Raw genomic sequence first — 20,123 nt, forward strand, 5'->3', positions numbered from 1 at the left:
GTGTCTGTAAATGAACAGCTGAAAACCAGTAAACAGGTATTTGAACGTTTAACTTTAAATATTGCAAATTCTTTACGCTCTTAGCCTAAAGAAATGTACTTTTATCTCAAACGAACCATGTACCGCAAATTTTCTTCATTGCATTCCATAGTGTTTTCTCAAACACAATAACATCCTTCATTCTCCCTGCAGCTCACCCCTCTGTACACATTACCGCCTCAATTATTCACTCCCCTCTTATTAACATGAGATTTTTACTTATCTTTCTACTTTGACAATAACATCCACAACCTGTCACTATAAAAAACATTCACAACCCTCATACAACTGTATTTATCTCTCTCTCCTGCTTCTAAATAGCTGGTGACATTTCACCTAATCTGGGACCCAACAACTTGCTCCACTCACATTCACCTGATTTGCAGCGTTATAGAAATCCAGTCATGCTCAAACATCACATCTCCCATCACCCTCCAAATCCCTAAAATGTGCCTTACGGAATGCACGCTCTGTTTGTAACAAATTGACATCCATCCATGACCTCTTCATATCTAACAACTTTAACCTGCTGGCTATAACAGAAACATGGCTCACACAACCAGACACGGCCTCCCCTGCGGCACTGTCACATGGTGGTTTCCACTTCCTAAAACCCCGTACACATCTGTATCTAAGGGTTCCTTGAGAAGAAAAGGGAACGTTCTATACAAGTACAGTGAGAAGAAACAGACCGCAGCACTAGCACAGGTCACATACAATGCAGAAATCACAATGTGACGGCGGTGGACACGGAATACACAGCTGCAGCAGCTGGTAAGAGATAGCGCTGTGTATAACCTGACTCCAAAGACAGATATACAGGGAGACTGAACCCAGCGTTCCCAGAGACATGCAGAGCCCAGCGTCTCTGTGAGGGAAGAGGGTGTAGGAGGAGCAGCTCAGGGCAGGAAGACAGAGGAATGGCGCTGGGGGAGGGGCCACTGGGAAAGCGCTGACTTTAATCACCGGTTCCCTGGCCTCTTATAAACTGTCCCCAGCACCAGTAACGTTTGCCCTGGTGTGTAGTGAAGTCCAACACCGGGGTCTGAGTACACATCAGCACCTCCGGGACCGGAGGAAGGACTGCGCAGAGTCTGCTTGCAGTCCGGGGTAGCCCTTGGTGCCCCTGGTAAGGAAGACTTTACGTGACCCGCTGAAAGTTCCTCACTGTGGCTGGAGTCGCGGCTCCGGTGGGAGTGTTGGAACAGCAGCGCTGGCGTACAAAGGACTGGACAGTGCTCTCTGCTCCAGTAACAAAAACAGACATTTTTAAAAATTGTGAAAGTCAAAAATGAAAAAGCTCAGGCTTCAAAGTGCAGCCCATTGTTCTCCGGTGACCAGCTCCTGCTGGCACCACACAAAAACTAAAGAGCCTGAGCTATGGGCAGGGTATGAGGGGAGACGGGTCCAGTGCATCCTGGGAGCTTGTAAAAGCTTAGCTGTTCAGTGCATGTCCTGGTCTCCACCAGCATACCCTAAGGTTAGCCCTGTGGATACCGTGTTTCAGCCCCTGAAAACTTCCATCGGCTGAGATTGATTTTTAGCAAATTTACCCCTTAGTACATACACTTCATTCTCATGATCAGCTGAAAGTAAACGAGAACAGACATAATTCTACACGTTATGTGATAACACGGCACTGTGCGTTCAGTATCAGCAGCTTCTTACTTCCGAGCTGGTAAAGGAGAGTCTAGCGCATCAAAGAGCTTCACGATGGGCGGTAACAGGAGGTGCAAGTAATCGTCTAAATTGGCCCCAAACATCTGGATAGCATTCAGCAGCTGCAGAGAGAGTAACGCCATCAGAGGATTCTAATCATTCATTATGAATCTATAAAGAAAGTCTGTTTTATGTCCCCAAGTGTACAGTACCTTTATCGTCACGGAGCGGCCGGCGCTACTGTCATGCATGAAGACGCGGAGCATGTGAGGGATGAGCTGCGGCAGATACAGCTTGAACTCTCCTCCCAGAGCCAGCACAATCTGCTCGATCAGCAGAATAATGGTACTCTGAATGGGGTTATTCATGGTCCAGTAGTCCTGCGGGACATAAAATGGAAGATTGAGGACTGCACGAAGCAAATAAGTACCCTTTCCAGCTCCTCAGGTACAATGACGCTACAATGCCAGCCGTACGGGGAAAGTGCATGGGAGAGCTACACACCATAGTGACACAGTGATCACTAGTACAGGTAAAGCTACACACCATAGTGACACAGTGATCACTACTGCAGGGAGAGCTACACATCATAGTGACACAGTGATCACTAGCACAGGGAGAGCTACACACCATAGTGACACAGTGATCACTAGTACAGGATAATGCCTCTTATATACACTGACACTACATCCTCCTTCCCAATGCCAGCCGTACGGGGAAAGCGCATGGCTGGCTGACTCCAGGGAGAGCTACACTTCACAGTGACACAGTGATCACTACAGGGAGAGCTACACACCATAGTGACACAGTGATCACTAGTGCAGGGAGAGCTACACACCATAGTGACGCAGTGATCACTAGTACAGGGAGAGCTACACACCATAGTGACACAGTGATCACTAGTGCAGGGAGAGCTACACACCATAGTGACACAGTGATCACTAGCACAGGGAGAGCTACACACCATAGTGACACAGTGATCACTAGTACAGGATAATGCCTCTTATATACACTGACACTACATCCTCCTTCCCAATGCCAGCCGTACGGGGAAAGCGCATGGCTGGCTGACTCCAGGGAGAGCTACACTTCACAGTGACACAGTGATCACTACAGGGAGAGCTACACACCATAGTGACACAGTGATCACTAGCACAGGGAGAGCTACACACCATAGTGACACAGTGATCACTAGTACAGGATAATGCCTCTTATATACACTGACACTACATCCTCCTTCCCAATGCCAGCCGTACGGGGAAAGCGCATGGCTGGCTGACTCCAGGGAGAGCTACACTTCACAGTGACACAGTGATCACTACAGGGAGAGCTACACACCATAGTGACACAGTGATCACTACTACAGGGAGAGCTACACACCATAGTGACAGTGATCACTACTACAGGGAGAGCTACACACCATAGTGACACAGTGATCACTACTACAGGGAGAGCTACACATCAGTGACACAGTGATCACTAGTACAGGGAGAGCTACACATCAGTGACACAGTGATCACTAGTACAGGGAGAGCTACACACCATAGTGACACAGTGATCACTAGTACAGGGAGAGCTACACACCATAGTGACACAGTGATCACTACTACAGGGAGAGCTACACACCATAGTGACACAGTGATCACTACTACAGGGAGAGCTACACATCAGTGACACAGTGATCACTAGTGCAGGGAGAGCTACACACCATAGTGACACAGTGATCACTACTGTAGGGAGAGCTACACACCATAGTGACACAGTGATCACTAGTGCAGGGAGAGCTACACACCATAGTGACACAGTGATCACTAGTGCAGGGAGAGCTACACACCATAGTGACACAGTGATCACTAGTGCAGGGAGAGCTACACACCATAGTGACACAGTGATCACTAGTGCAGGGAGAGCTACACACCATAGTGACACAGTGATCACTAGTGCAGGGAGAGCTACACACCATAGTGACACAGTGATCACTAGTGCAGGGAGAGCTACACACCATAGTGACACAGTGATCACTAGTACAGGGAGAGCTACACACCATAGTGACACAGTGATCACTAGTACAGGGAGAGCTACACACCATAGTGACACAGTGATCACTAGTGCAGGGAGAGCTACACACCATAGTGACACAGTGATCACTAGTGCAGGGAGAGCTACACACCATAGTGACACAGTGATCACTAGTGCAGGGAGAGCTACACACCATAGTGACACAGTGATCACTAGTGCAGGGAGAGCTACACACCATAGTGACACAGTGATCACTAGTGCAGGGAGAGCTACACACCATAGTGACACAGTGATCACTAGTGCAGGGAGAGCTACACACCATAGTGACACAGTGATCACTAGTGCAGGGAGAGCTACACACCATAGTGACACAGTGATCACTAGTGCAGGGAGAGCTACACACCATAGTGACACAGTGATCACTAGTACAGGGAGAGCTACACACCATAGTGACACAGTGATCACTAGTACAGGGAGAGCTACACACCATAGTGACACAGTGATCACTAGTGCAGGGAGAGCTACACACCATAGTGACACAGTGATCACTAGTGCAGGGAGAGCTACACACCATAGTGACACAGTGATCACTAGTGCAGGAAGAGCTACACACCATAGTGACACAGTGATCACTAGTGCAGGGAGAGCTACACACCATAGTGACACAGTGATCACTAGTGCAGGGAGAGCTACACACCATAGTGACGCAGTGATCACTAGTGCAGGGAGAGCTACACACCATAGTGACGCAGTGATCACTAGTGCAGGGAGAGCTACACACCATAGTGACACAGTGATCACTAGTGCAGGGAGAGCTACACACCATAGTGACGCAGTGATCACTAGTGCAGGGAGATCTACACACCATAGTGACGCAGTGATCACTAGTGCAGGGAGAGCTACACACCATAGTGACACAGTGATCACTAGTACAGGGAGAGCTACACACCATAGTGACACAGTGATCACTAGTGCAGGGAGAGCTACACACCATAGTGACGCAGTGATCACTAGTGCAGGGAGAGCTACACACCATAGTGACGCAGTGATCACTAGTACAGGGAGAGCTACACACCATAGTGACACAGTGATCACTAGTGCAGGGAGAGCTACACACCATAGTGACACAGTGATCACTAGTGCAGGATAATGCCTCTTACGTATGCTGGACTTGCACTGCCGCCATTTCTATATCCCATATATATGATGTGACACAGACACAAGGACATTATGTAACAGACAATAATATACACTTATTACTCACATGAGATTACCACATTAATACTTACTCTGATCAAGGCGAATATCTCCTCCATGTAAGGGCGAATATGGCTGCGCACAAAGGAAACCAACATTCCCAACTGCTGGAACATGAACTGCGGGAGACAAGGGACATTACACTCTATCCCCATACATTCACATATCACCTACACCTATACCTGTATATGTGATCTGTATACTACACACACCTCAGCACCCCGCTCACATATCACCTATACCTATTACTATACCTGTATATGTGATCTGTATACTACACACACCTGTGACACCTCAGCACCCCGCTCACATATCACCTATACCTGTATATCTGATCTGTATACTACACACACCTGTGACACCTCAGCACCCCGATCACATATCAGTCACTGCTGTACACAGGATATGAAGTAGCAGTCTGCAGTATACAGCAATGGGATAAGTTACTATACCTGTATATCTGATCTGTATACTACACACACCTGTGACACCTGAGCACCCCGCTCACATATCACCTACACCTATTACTATACCTGTATATCTGATCTGTATACCACACACACCTGTGACACCTCAGCACCCCGCTCACATATCACCTACACCTATTACTATACCTGTATATCTGATCTGTATACTACACACACCTGTGACACCTCAGCACCCCGCTCACATATCACCTATACCTATTACTATACCTGTATATCTGATCTGTATACCACACACACCTGTGACACCTCAGCACCCCGCTCACATATCACCTATACCTATTACTATACCTGTATATCTGATCTGTATACCACACACACCTGTGACACCTCAGCACCCCGCTCACATATAACCTATACCTATTACTATACCTGTATAGTTGATCTGTATACTACACACACCTGTGACACCTCAGCACCCCGCTCACATATCACCTATACCTACTACTATACCTGTATATCTGATCTGTATACTACACACACCTGTGACACCGCAGCACCCCGCTCACATATCACCTATACCTACTACTATACCTGTATATGTGATCTGTATACTACACACACCTGTGACACCTCAGCACCCCGCTCACATATCACCTATACCTACTACTATACCTGTATATGTGATCTGTATACTACACACACCTGTGACACCGCAGCACCCCGCTCACATATCACCTATACCTATTACTATACCTGTATATCTGATCTGTATACTACACACACCTGTGACACCTCAGCACCCCGCTCACATATCACCTATACCTGTATATCTGATCTGTATACTACACACACCTGTGACACCGCAGCACCCCGCTCACATATTACCTATACCTATTACTATACCTGTATATCTGATCTGTATACTACACACCTGTGACACCTCACCACCCCGCTCACATATTACCTATACCTATTACTATACCTGTATATCTGATCTGTATACTACACACACCTGTGACACCGCAGCACCCCACTCACATATCACCTATACCTATTACTATACCTGTATATGTGATCTGTATACTACACACACCTGTGACACCGCAGCACCCCGCTCACATATCACCTATACCTATTACTATACCTGTATATCTGATCTGTATACTACACACCTGTGACACCTCAGCACCCCACTCACATATCACCTATACCTATTACTATACCTGTATATGTGATCTGTATACTACACACACCTGTGACACCTCAGCACCCCGCTCACATATCACCTATACCTACTACTATACCTGTATATCTGATCCGTGTACTACACACATGTGACACCGCAGCACCCCGCTCACATATCACCTATACCTAACACTATACCTGTATATCTGATCCGTATACTACACACGTGACACCGCAGCACCCCGCTCACATATCACCTATACCTACTACTATACCTGTATATCTGATCTGTATACTACACACACCTGTGACACCTCAGCACCCCGCTCACATATCACCTATACTAACCTGTATATCTGATCTGTATACTACACACACACCTGTGACACCTCAGCACCCCGCTCACATATTACCTATACTATACCTGTATATCTGATCTGTATACTACACACCTGTGACACCGCAGCACCCCGCTCACATATCACCTATACCTACTGCTATACCTGTATATCTGATCCATATAGTACACACCTGTGACACCGCAGCACCCCGCTCACATATCACCTATACCTGTATATCTGATCCGTATAGTACACACCTGTGACACCGCAGCACCCCGCTCACATATCACCTATACCTGTATATCTGATCTGTATACTACACACACCTGTGACACCTCAGCACCCAGCTCACATATCACCTATACCTTTTACTATACCTGTATATCTGATCTGTATACTACACACACCTGTGACACCGCAGCACCCCACTCACATATCACCTATACCTACTACTATACCTGTATATCTGATCTGTATACTACACACACCTGTGACACCGCAGCACCCCGCTCACATATCACCTATACCTATTACTATACCTGTATATCTGATCTGTATACTACACACACCTGTGACACCGCAGCACCCCGCTCACATATCACCTATACCTACTACTATACCTGTATATCTGATCTGTATACTACACACACCTGTGACACCTCAGCACCCCGCTCACATATCACCTATACCTATTACTATACCTGTATATGTGATCTGTATACTACACACACCTGTGACACCTCAGCACCCCGCTCACATATCACCTACACCTATTAGTATACCTGTATATCTGATCTGTATACTACACACAACTGTGACACCTCAGCACCCCGCTCACATATCACCTATACCTATTACTATACCTGTATATCTGATCTGTATACTACACACCTGTGACACCTCAGCACCCCGCTCACATATCACCTATAGCTACTACTACACCTGTATAACTGATCTGTATACTACACACCTGTGACACCGCAGCACCCCGCTCACATATCACCTATACCTATTACTATACCTGTATATCTGATCTGTATACTACACACACCTGTGACACCTCAGCACCCCGCTCACATATCACCTATACCTGTATATCTGATCTGTATACTACACACACCTGTGACACCTCAGCACCCCGCTCACATATCACCTATACTATACCTGTATATCTGATCTGTATACTACACGTGACACCTCAGCACCCAGCTCACATATTACCTATACCTATTACCTATACCTGTATATCTGATCTGTATACTACACACCTGTGACACCTCAGCACCCCGCTCACATATCACCTATACCTATTACTATACCTGTACATCTGATCTGTATACTACACACACCTGTGACACCTCAGCACCCCACTCACATATCACCTATACCTACTACTATACCTGTATATCTGATCTGTATACTACACACCTGTGACACCGCAGCACCCCGCTCACATATCACCTATACCTATTACTATACCTGTATATCTGATCTGTATACTACACACACCTGTGACACCTCAGCACCCCGCTCACATATCACCTATACCTATTACTATACCTGTATATCTGATCTGTATACTACACGCCTGTGACACCTCAGCACCCCGCTCACATATCACCTATACCTATTACTATACCTGTATATCTGATCTGTATACTACACACACCTGTGACACCTCAGCACCCCGCTCACATATCACCTATACCTATTACTATACCTGTATATCTGATCTGTATACTACACGCCTGTGACACCTCAGCACCCCGCTCACATATCACCTATACCTATTACTATACCTGTACATCTGATCTATATACTACACACACCTGTGACACCTCAGCACCCCCTCACATATCAGTCACTGCTGTACACAGGATATGAAGTAGCAGTCTGCAGTATACAGCGATGGGATAAGTTACTATACCTGTATATCTGATCTGTATACTACACACCTGTGACACCTCAGCACCACCTCACATATCAGTCACTGCTGTACACAGGATATGAAGTAGCAGAACACGGAGCTGTAATAAGATCTCAGCCACTGAAGTGTGGGAGAGAAAATCCTTCCTTCAGAGGTCCGCGGAAGAACCCAGCGCATCAGTCTAGTGCGTTGCGTGTTACTTTCTGGCCGGACACATTGCACATGTGCAAGATCTGACGTGCAGCCAGGACTCCTCTCCCCACACAGCTCCCGCAGGTATGTACATATACCGGCAGGTAATTCTACAGATATGTAATTAGCCACAGAAGTGCTGTTATGGTTCATTTAATAACATCGGAATGATATTCAGTGACTCGATGTCGCTGATAACACAGGGATAACTTATTTCATACATGCCAATGTTTGCTGCGTCACATAGCGCTGGTTCTAGGGCATACCGTCTCTTCTTACACCCCCCTCACCCCCTTTGTCACTTGATGTTGTCCAGTGCCTGTGTACCGCTTTGCTGTTTCCTCCACCACCACCGTATGGCGCTGCAGACCCCATAGGAGGATCAGAGTTCATTCAGTCCCTGCACTTACAGCTTCCCATATTTACACTGCTATGAAATTCACCAACACGGAAAGCCATAGGAAACGTTTCCATCGGCCCAGGTCCTACAATGTTCCTGTCATCAGTAATAGCGGACTCTTACCTGAGGTGACATCAGTCCTGTCCTCTTCTAGGCCGAAATCAAACAAGGAAAGACAAGAGATAGACAGACTCCCATTAGACTGACATCAGCAACACAGAGAAAGCAAAGGCTCTGACTGGACTAACGGCTTCTACAGGGTTTCCATGTGTGACTGCAGGGGCTTATGTGATCACTGGTTCCCAAACCCAGTCCTCAAGGAGTCCTAACAGACCAGGTTTTACACATATCCATGCTTGCCCACAGCTGCCTTTAGTCCCTCGGTCAATATGATTTAGACACATCTGTGCTGAGCCATGGATAATAAGATTTTACTCACCGGTAAATCTATTTCTCGTAGTCCGTAGTGGATGCTGGGAACTCCGTAAGGACCATGGGGAATAGACGGGCTCCGCGGGAGACTGGGCACTCTAAAAGAAAGATTAGGTACTATCTGGTGTGCACTGGCTCCTCCCTCTATGCCCCTCCTCCAGACCTCAGTTAGGATACTGTGCCCGGAAGAGCTGACACAATAAGGAAGGATTTTGAATCCCGGGTAAGACTCATACCAGCCACACCAATCACACCATATAACTCGTGATACTATACCCAGTTAACAGTATGAAATATAACTGAGCCTCTCAACAGATGGCTCAACAATAACCCTTTAGTTAGGCAATAACTATATACAAGTATTGCAGACAATCCGCACTTGGGATGGGCGCCCAGCATCCACTACGGACTACGAGAAATAGATTTACCGGTGAGTAAAATCTTATTTTCTCTGACGTCCTAGTGGATGCTGGGAACTCCGTAAGGACCATGGGGATTATAGCAAAGCTCCCAAACGGGCGGGAGAGTGCGGATGACTCTGCAGCACCGAATGAGAGAACTCAAGGTCCTCCTCAGCCAGGGTATCAAATTTGTAGAATTTAGCAAACGTGTTTGCCCCTGACCAAGTTGCAGCTCGGCAAAGTTGTAAAGCCGAGACCCCTCGGGCAGCCGCCCAAGATGAGCCCACCTTCCTTGTGGAATGGGCTTTTACCGATTTAGGATGCGGCAATCTAGCCGCAGAATGCGCCAGCTGAATTGTGCTACAAATCCAGCGAGCAATAGTCTGCTTAGAAGCAGGAGAGCCTATTTTGTTGGGTGCATACAGGTTAAAAAGCGAGTCAGTTTTTCTGACTCCAGCCGTCCTGGAAACATAAACTTTCAAGGCCCTGACTACGTCCAGTAACTTGGAATCTTCCAAGTCCCTAGTAGCCGCAGGCACCACAATAGGTTGGTTCAAGTGAAAAGCTGATACCACCTTAGGGAGAAAGTGGGGACGAGTCCTCAATTCTGCCCTATCCATATGGAAAATCAGATAAGGGCTTTTACATGACAAAGCCGCCAATTCTGACACCCGCCTGGCCGAAGCCAAGGCCAATAACATGACCACTTTCCACGTGAGATATTACAGATCCACAGTTTTAAGTGGCTCAAACCAATGTGATTTCAGGAAACTCAACACCACGTTGAGATCCCACGGTGCCACAGGAGGCACAAAAGGGGGCTGAATATGTAGCACTCCCTTTACAAAAGTTTGAACTTCAGGCAGTGAAGCCAGTTCTTTCTGGAAGAAAATCGACAGAGCCGAAATCTGGACCTTAATGGAACCCAATTTTAGGCCCATAGTCACTCCCGACTGTAGGAAGTGCAGAAAACGACCCAGCTGAAATTCCTCTGTAGGGGCCTTCCTGGCCTCACACCACGCAACATATTTTCGCCAAATACGTTGATAATGGTTTGCGGTTACTTCTTTCCTGGCTTTTATTAGCGTAGGAATGACTTCCTCCGGAATGCCCTTTTCCTTTAGGATCCGGAATTCAACCGCCATGCCGTCAAACGCAGCTGCGGTAAGTCTTGGAACAGACAGGGCCCCTGCTGTAGCAGATCCTGTCTGAGCGGTAGAGGCCATGGGTCATCTGATATCATTTCTTGAAGTTCTGGGTACCAAGCTCTTCTTGGCCAATCCGGAACCACGAGTATCGTTCTTACTCCTCGCCTTCTTATTATTCTCAGTACCTTTGGTATGAGAGGCAGAGGAGGGAACACATAAACCGACTGGTACACCCACGGTGTCACTAGAGCGTCCACAGCTATCGCCTGAGGGTCCCTTGACCTGGCGCAATATCTCTTTAGCTTTTTGTTGAGGCGGGACGCCATCATGTCCACCTGTGGCCTTTCCCACCGGTTTACCAACAGTTGGAAGACTTCTGGATGAAGTCCCCACTCTCCTGGGTGTAGGTCGTGTCTGCTGAGGAAGTCTGCTTCCCAGTTGTCCACTCCCGGAATGAACACTGCTGACAGTGCTAAGACGTGATTTTCCGCCCATCGGAGAATCCTTGTGGCTTCTGCCATCGCCATCCTGCTTCTTGTGCCGCCCTGTCGGTTTACATGGGCGACTGCCGTGATGTTGTCTGATTGGATCAGTACCGGCTGGTTTTGAAGCAGGGGTCTTGCCTGACTTAAGGCATTATAAATGGCCCTCAGTTCCAGAATATTTATGTGTAGGGACGACTCCTGACTTGACCAAAGTCCTTGGAAATTTCTTCCCTGTGTGACTGCCCCCCAGCCCCGAAGGCTGGCATCCGTGGTCACCAGGACCCAGTCCTGTATGCCGAATCTGCGGCCCTCTAGAAGATGAGCACTCTGCAGCCACCACAGTAGAGATACCCTGGTCCTTGGAGACAGGGTTATCAGCCGATGCATCTGAAGATGCGATCCCGACCACTTGTCCAAGAGGTCCCACTGAAAAGTTCTTGCATGGAACCTGCCAAATGGAATTGCTTCGTAAGAAGCTACCATTTTTCCCAGGACTCGTGTGCAGTGATGCACCGATACCTGTTTTGGTTTCAGGAGGTCTCTGACTAGAGATGACAGCTCCTTGGCTTTTTCCTGCGGGAGAAACACTTTTTTCTGTTCTGTGTCCAGAACCATCCCCAGGAACAGTAGGCGTGTGGTAGGAACCAGCTGTGACTTTGGAATGTTTAGAATCCATCCGTGCTGTTGTAGCACTTCCCGAGATAGTGCTACTCCGACCCACAACTGTTCCTTGGACCTCGCCTTTATAAGGAGATCGTCCAAGTACGGGATAATTAAAACTCCCTTTTTTCGAAGGAGTATCATCATTTCTGCCATTACCTTGGTAAAGACCCTCGGTGCCTTGGACAGTCCAAACGGCAGTGTTTGGAATTGGTAATGGCAATCCTGTACCACAAATCTGAGGTACTCCTGGTGAGGAAGGTAAATGGGGACATGTAGGTAAGCATCCTTGATGTCCAGGGATACCATGTAATACCCCTCCTCCAGGCTTACAATAACCGCCCTGAGCGATTCCATCTTGAACTTGAATTTTTTATGTATGTGTTCAAGGATTTCAAATTTAAAATGGGTCTCACCGAACCGTCCGGTTTCGGTACCACAAACAGAGTGGAATAGTAACCCCGTCCTTGTTGAAGTAGGGGCACCTTGACTATCACCTGCTGGGAATACAGCTTGTGAATTGCCTCTAGCACAGCCTCCCTGCCCGAGAGAGTTGTCGGCAAGGCAGATTTGAGGAAACGGCGGGGGGGAAGACGCCTCGAATTCCAGCTTGTACCCCTGAGATACTACCTGAAGGATCCAGGGATCCACCTTTGAGCGAGCCCACTGATCGCTGAAATTTTTGAGGCGGCCCCCCACCGTACCTGGCTCCGCCTGTGGAGCCCCACCGTCATGCGGCGGACTTGGAAGAAGCGGGGGAGGACTTTTGTTCCTGGGAACCTGCTGTTTGTTGCAGCTTTTTTCCCCTACCTCTGCCTCTGGACAGAAAGGACCCGCCTTTTCCCCGCCTGTCTTTCTGGGGTCGAAAGGACTGTACCTGATAATACGGCGCTTTCTTAGGGTGTGAGGGAACATGGGGCAAAAATGCTGACTTCCCAGCTGTTGCTGTGGAAACTAGGTCTGAGAGACCATCCCCGAATAACTCCTCACCCTTATAAGGCAAAACTTCCATGTGCCTTTTCGAATCTGCATCCCCTGTCCACTGCCGAGTCCATAAGCCTCTCCTAGCAGAGATGGACAGTGCACTTATTTTTGATGCCAGCCGGCAGATCTCCCTCTGTGCATCTCTCATGTATAAGACTGAGTCTTTTATATGCTCTACGGTTAGCAGAATAGTGTCCCTGTCTAGGGTGTCAATATTTTCCGACAGGGAATCGGACCACGCAGCTGCAGCACTGCACATCCACGCTGAAGCAATCGCTGGTCTCAGTATAATGCCTGAGTGTGTATATACAGACTTCAGGATCGCCTCCTGCTTTCTATCAGCAGGCTCCTTTAGGGCGGCCGTATCCGGAGACGGTAGTGCCACCTTTTTTGACAAACGCGTGAGCGCTTTATCCACCCTAGGAGGTGTTTCCCAACGTGCCCTATCCTCTGGCGGGAAAGGGAACGCCATTAGTAACTTTTTAGAGATTACCAATCTTTTATCGGGGAAAGCCCACGCTTCTTCACACACTTCATTTAATTCTTCCGATGGGGGAAAAACTACGGGTAGTTTTTTCTCCCCAAACATAACACCCTTTTTAGTGGTACCTGGGTTTATATCAGAAATGTGTAACACCTCTTTCATTGCCTCAATCATGCAACGAATGGCCTTAGTGGACATTAGATTAGACTCATCGTCGTCGACACTGGTATCAGTATCCGTGTCGACATCTGCGTCTGCCATCTGAGGTAGCGGGCGTTTTAGAGCCCCTGATGGCCTTTGAGACGCCTGGGCAGGCACGAGCTGAGAAGCCGGCTGTCCCGCATTTGGCATGTCGTCAAATTTTTTGTGTAAGGAGTCGACACTTGCACGTAATTCCTTCCATAAGACCATCCACTCAGGTGTCTGCACCGCAGGGGGTGACATCACTTCTATAGGCATCTGCTCCGCCTCCACATAATTTTCCTCATCAAACATGTCGACACAGCCGTACCGACACACCGCACACACACAGGGAATGCTCTAACAGAGGACAGGACCCCACAAAGCCCTTTGGGGAGACAGAGAGAGAGTATGCCAGCACACACCAGAGCGCTATATAATGCAGGGACTAACTGAATTATGTCCCCTACAGCTGCTATTATATTTACTGCGCCTAAATTTAGTGCCCCCCCTCTCTTTTTTACCCTTTTCTGTAGTGCAGACTGCAGGGGAGAGCCAGGGAGCGATCCTTCCAGCGGAGCTGTGAGGGAGAAATGGCGCTAGTGTGCTGAGGGAGATAGCTCCGCCCCTTTTTCGCTGACTTTTCTCCCGCTTTTTAATGGATTCTGGCAGGGGTATTTATCACATATATAGCCCTGGGACTATATATTGTGATGATATGCCAGCCAAGGTGTTTATATTGCCCTCAGGGCGCCCCCCCCAGCGCCCTGCACCCTCAGTGACCGGAGTGTGAAGTGTGTATGAGGAGCAATGGCGCACAGCTGCAGTGCTGTGCCCTACCTTGGTGAAGACTGATGTCTTCTGCCGCCGATTTTCCGGAACACTTCTTGCTTCTGGCTCTGTAAGGGGGACGGCGGCGCAGCTCCGGGACCGAACACCAAGGCCAGTTCCATGCGGTCGATCCCTCTGGAGCTAATGGTGTCCAGTAGCCTAAGAAGCCCAAGCTACCACCAGTTAGGTAGGTTCGCTTCTTCTCCCCTTAGTCCCTCGTTGCAGTGAGCCTGTTGCCAGCAGATCTCACTGTAAAATAAAAAACCTAAAATATACTTTCTTTCTAGGAGCTCAGGATAGCCCCTAGTGTGCATCCAGCTCGGCCGGGCACAGAAATCTAACTGAGGTCTGGAGGAGGGGCATAGAGGGAGGAGCCAGTGCACACCAGATAGTACCTAATCTTTCTTTTAGAGTGCCCAGTCTCCTGCGGAGCCCGTCTATTCCCCATGGTCCTTACGGAGTTCCCAGCATCCACTAGGACGTCAGAGAAAAAAGCAAATTATACTTACCGATAATTTCATTTCTCCGGGGTACTTCATGGCAGCCCTTACTCTTGGGATTGTATCCCATTCCTAAACTTAGAAGGAATCCTCTCAACACTTTAGGACCACCCACCTTGGGTATATAGCCCTGCTCCTCCCCTTCCTCCATTAGTCTTTTGAGTGTCTCCTGTGACCAGACTATATTTAAACTTCACTAAGGGAGGGTATATTGTAGGCTGCCATGAAGTACCTCGGAGAAATAAAATTATCGGTAAGTATAATTTGCTTTTTTCTCCTACACTACTTCATGGCAGCCCTTACTCTTGGGATATACCAACACTCAATATAGGGAGGGCAATAAAAAATACCACAGACATCTTGTCAATGCTGAAAACTATAATTTGTTTAATTCAATGCTGCATCAAAGACACGTTTCCCAAAGTGTGCCTCCATAACATCCACCGCATAATGACTGGAGAATGTATGCATAGAAGACCATGTGGCTGCTGCACATATATCCTTCGCCGAAAGCCTTGCCTTCTTAGCCCAGGAAGCTGCCATGGCCCTGGTAGAGTGTGCCTTTAGCTGCTCCGGAACCTCTTGACCATTCTGTTTGTAAATAAACGCCAGGAGTTCTGTGATCCATCTGGAGATGGTCTGTTTCGTAGGTTTCTCACCCTTCCTTGCACCTGAATATAACACAAACAGGTGTTTCGTCTTACGGAACTCTTTCACTCTATCCAGATACACTGAAATTGCTCTGATTAGATCCAAACTATGCATTCTCTTCTCCTCCTCATTCTGCGGCTGTGGGTAGAATGATGGTAACACGATGTCTTGATTCAAATGGAAATCTGACACCACCTTAGGCAAAAAATCTGGATTAGTCCTTAAAACAAGTCTACCCGGAAGGAAATTAAGGTAGGGCTCCTCTGACCACAGGGCCTGTAGCTCTCCAACTCTTCTGGCTGACGTAATGGCTACCAGGAACACTACTTTCCAAGTTAGAAATTTAACTGAGACGTCCTGCAATGGCTCAAACGGAGACAACATTAATGAATTTAAAACTAAATTCAGATCCCACGGAGCGACCACCGACCTGAAGCGAGGTCTTATCCTTTTAATTGCCTGACAGAACTTCCTCACTAAGCTCTCATCAGATAATCTTCTCTCCAATAGGACACTCAGTGCTGCTATCTGGACCTTGATGGTAGATACCGCCAGCCCCTTCTCAAATCCATCAAACAAGAATTGAAGGACCTGCGATGTCTCTGCTTCCTGTGGGTTAAATTTTGAGCCCGACCAGGAAATGAAAGTTTTCCAGACTCTATAGTAGATCTTAGAGGATACCTTCTTTCTCGACTGAATCAGCAAATTAACAACTTGCTCAGACAACCCTTTATCTCTCAATAATTGCCGTTCAATTTCCATGCCGTCAAATGCAGTTGTCGCAAATTCGGGTGCAGCAATGGACCCTGATGCAACAGATCCGTTATTAGCGGCAACGTCAAAGGTTCCCCTGCTGCCATCCTCAGTACTGAAGGAAACCACGCTCTCTTTGGCCAATATGGAAGAACTATTATGACCTGCGCCCTCTCTTCTCTGATCTTCCTTAGAATACGTGCAATCATTGGAAACGGAGGAAAAACATATGCTAGTCTGAACCCCCATGGGAGAGAGAAGACATCCACCCCGCTTGATCCTGGGAGATGATATCGGGAGAAGAACAGAGGAACCTTCGTATTGATGTGTGTGGCCATCAGATCCACCTGTGGCTGGCCGAACCTTTGTACAATCTGATTGAACACTGCGTTGTTCAATTCCCACTCTCCTGGTAACACCTCTTGTCTGCTGAGGAAATCTGCCACGTAATTGTCTACTCCGGGAACATGTAGTGCTGATAGGGATTCTAGATGACGTTCCGCCCAATGAAGTATGTTTGACACCTCTTCCATTAATACATGACTTCTGGTGCCTCCTTGCCGATTGAGATAGGCTACCACTGCTACATTGTCTGAAAATATCCTGAGATGTTTCCCCTGTAACTGCTTCTGGAAATATTTCATCGCCTTCCATACAGCTCTCATTTCCCTGTGGTTTGAGGATAATCTTCTCTCCTGGTGGTTCCACCTTCCTTGGCAGTTCTGTTGCAACAGGTGCGCCCCCCAACCGACTGCACTTGCATCTGTTGTTAGAATGAGGAAGTGACGATCCGACAGAGTCGTCTTCCTGTCGACCAGTTCTGTTTCCATCCACCAGTCTAGAGAACGTTTTGCCCCTTGACTTAACCCTATGCGATGATTCAGGGAATAACGTCTCCGACAATAGCCTAGTATCTCTAGCTGAAGGCCCCTCATCCGCCATCTCGCCCACGGGACCACGTCTATGGAGGAGGCCATCATACCCAAAAGACTCATCCCCTGACGCAGAGTCACACTGTTGCATTCCCTTAGCAAAGAAGCCAGACTCCGAATCTTCGAGCATCTTTCTTCTGAAAGACCTATTGTATAATTGGCAGTATCCACCTGTACTCCGAGAAACTGAATTTCTTGTCTTGGTTCTAGTTGACTTTTCTTCCAATTTATTAACCAGCCATGTTCTTGTAGGATCTGCAGCGTCACTTCTAACGCCATCTTTACTTCCTGTTTTGACTCTCCGCACACTAGTAGATCGTCTAGATATGCCCAAATTGCAATTCTTTGACCTCTTATTACGGTTACCAGTGCCGACAGCACCTTGGTAAATATCCTTGGAGACGACTTCAGACCGAAAGGGAGGCATGTGAACTGAAAATGCTTGCCCATGACCGAAAACCTCAGGTATCTTCTGTGCCGTGTGTGTACCGGCACATGAAAGTAAGCATCCTCTAGGTCTATGGACGCTAGGAAATCCTCCTTCCTTACCCCTGACAGAATGGATTTCATCGTCTCCATACGAAATTTTATCGTCTTTACATAATCGTTGAGCTGTCTGAGATCTAGTATCGTTCTGAAATCTCCCGACGCCTTTCTTATCAGAAAAATTCTGGAATAAAATCCCCTCTTTCTTTCTGAAGGCGGAACAGGCTCTACCGCATTCACCTGGATCAATTTTTCCAAACTGTCTTCCAGAGCCTTTAGTTCCAGACTCGCAGCTGGGCTTCTTGAACTCACAAATTTGTCCCTCTTTGGAACTTCGGAAAACTCTATCCGGTATCCCTGAGATATCACATCCAGTACCCAAGTGTCCTGAATTGAATACTGCCAGAGACTGGCAAACTTCTGGAGCCTGGCTCCCACCGGAAAGGATACCAGAACTCCGCGACAGTCATTGTCTTCGTCCACCTCTCCTATAGGCCTGGCGAAAGGACTGCCTATTCGTCCCCGAGGAATACCTTCCCATATAAGCTCGCCCCGGCCTATAACTTCTCGCTTCCTTAAATTGTTGCTTAGAAGAAGGAAACGGAAATTTATTCCTCTTGTCCTGAGGCAGCCTCGCTGACTTACCCCCTGACATCTTTTGTATAATAGCCTCAAGCTTATTTCCAAATAATAGGGAACCCTCATACGGTAATGACACCAACCGGTTCTTGGAATGCATATCCGCCGACCATGATCTAAGCCACAAAGCTCTTCTAGCCATAACACCTGCCGCCATGGATTTCGCTGCGAAATCTAACACATCCAAAGAAGCTTCGCACAGATACTCTATGCCCTTGAGCATAATACCCAGGCTTCTCTGCAAATATTGCCTTGAGATTTTCTCTTCAATATCTGTGGACAACACTGATCCCCAAACTCTCAAAGCTCTGGAAACAGATGCAACAGCCACACCGGACCTTAAGGATACTGCCGAGGACATATGTAATTTTTTTAGCGCACTCTCCATACGCTTATCCATGCCATCCTTAAGGACAGCTCCGTCCTCTAACAGAATCGTAGTTTTAGACACCATTTCTGCCACTGCCGCATCAATCTTAGGCACTGTGCACCAGCCCAGAAATTGCTCATCTTCTACTGGAAACATCCGATCCACTCGTTTAATACTTCCAAGTCTCTTATCTATGTTTTGCCACTCCTTAGACACTACATCCTTCAATGCTCTGTGAACCGGAAAGTATCTGCTCCTTTTGGACTTATCTCCAAACAAAACATCCTTATCTTCATCTCCTTTATCCTTTTGCCTATAGTTCATGGTCTTAAATATATTCTTTAAGAGACTGTCAATGAGATCCAAATTAAACTCTCTAACTTCCTCCTTCTCTTCTGACCCAGAACTAGAGGAAAACTGATAATCAGCATACAAAGAGGCTGACTCGTCCTGAGAGTCAATACTAGCCAGGGATCTAGACCTCTTATTTCCCTGCAAATCAGCCAGCTGTTCTCTCGTAACAAAAGACCTCTTCATCCAGTCCTTCAATTGCTGAATCTGACTGGTTTGACTGGCCTGCTGAATGTCACTCTGTATACAGTCCTCACAGAACTTCACATTCTCAGTAGAAGAAAAGATCTTATCACATGCTGCACACTGTATATCCATATGCCTCTTCTTGCATAGCCTCTTCTTAGGAGGAGACACACTCTTCCGGGCACTCATCGGCTTATGGGGAG

At 47.5% G+C, this 20,123-nt stretch overlaps 1 protein-coding gene across 5 annotated transcripts in view; it reads right to left on the reverse strand.

Annotated features, from left to right (window-relative positions):
• The window catches only part of MTOR (mechanistic target of rapamycin kinase), a 634,684-nt gene that overhangs the window by 504,412 nt on the left and 110,149 nt on the right, over positions 1 to 20,123 (reverse strand). For 4 of the 5 annotated variants that reach the window (XM_063948692.1, XM_063948690.1, XM_063948691.1 and 1 more), the window contains exons 21-24: positions 9,571 to 9,597; positions 5,007 to 5,093; positions 1,911 to 2,078; positions 1,708 to 1,820 (exon numbers count right to left, since the gene is read on the reverse strand). In XM_063948692.1, the coding sequence (XP_063804762.1) occupies positions 1,708 to 1,820; positions 1,911 to 2,078; positions 5,007 to 5,093; positions 9,571 to 9,597 (395 nt within the window). The remainder of the gene's footprint in view (positions 1 to 1,707; positions 1,821 to 1,910; positions 2,079 to 5,006; positions 5,094 to 9,570; positions 9,598 to 20,123) is intronic. The other variant, XM_063948689.1, reaches the window with a different exon arrangement.

This window comes from Pseudophryne corroboree (genome assembly GCF_028390025.1).
Source record: "Pseudophryne corroboree isolate aPseCor3 chromosome 10 unlocalized genomic scaffold, aPseCor3.hap2 SUPER_10_unloc_2, whole genome shotgun sequence".
Taxonomy (NCBI): domain Eukaryota; kingdom Metazoa; phylum Chordata; class Amphibia; order Anura; family Myobatrachidae; genus Pseudophryne; species Pseudophryne corroboree.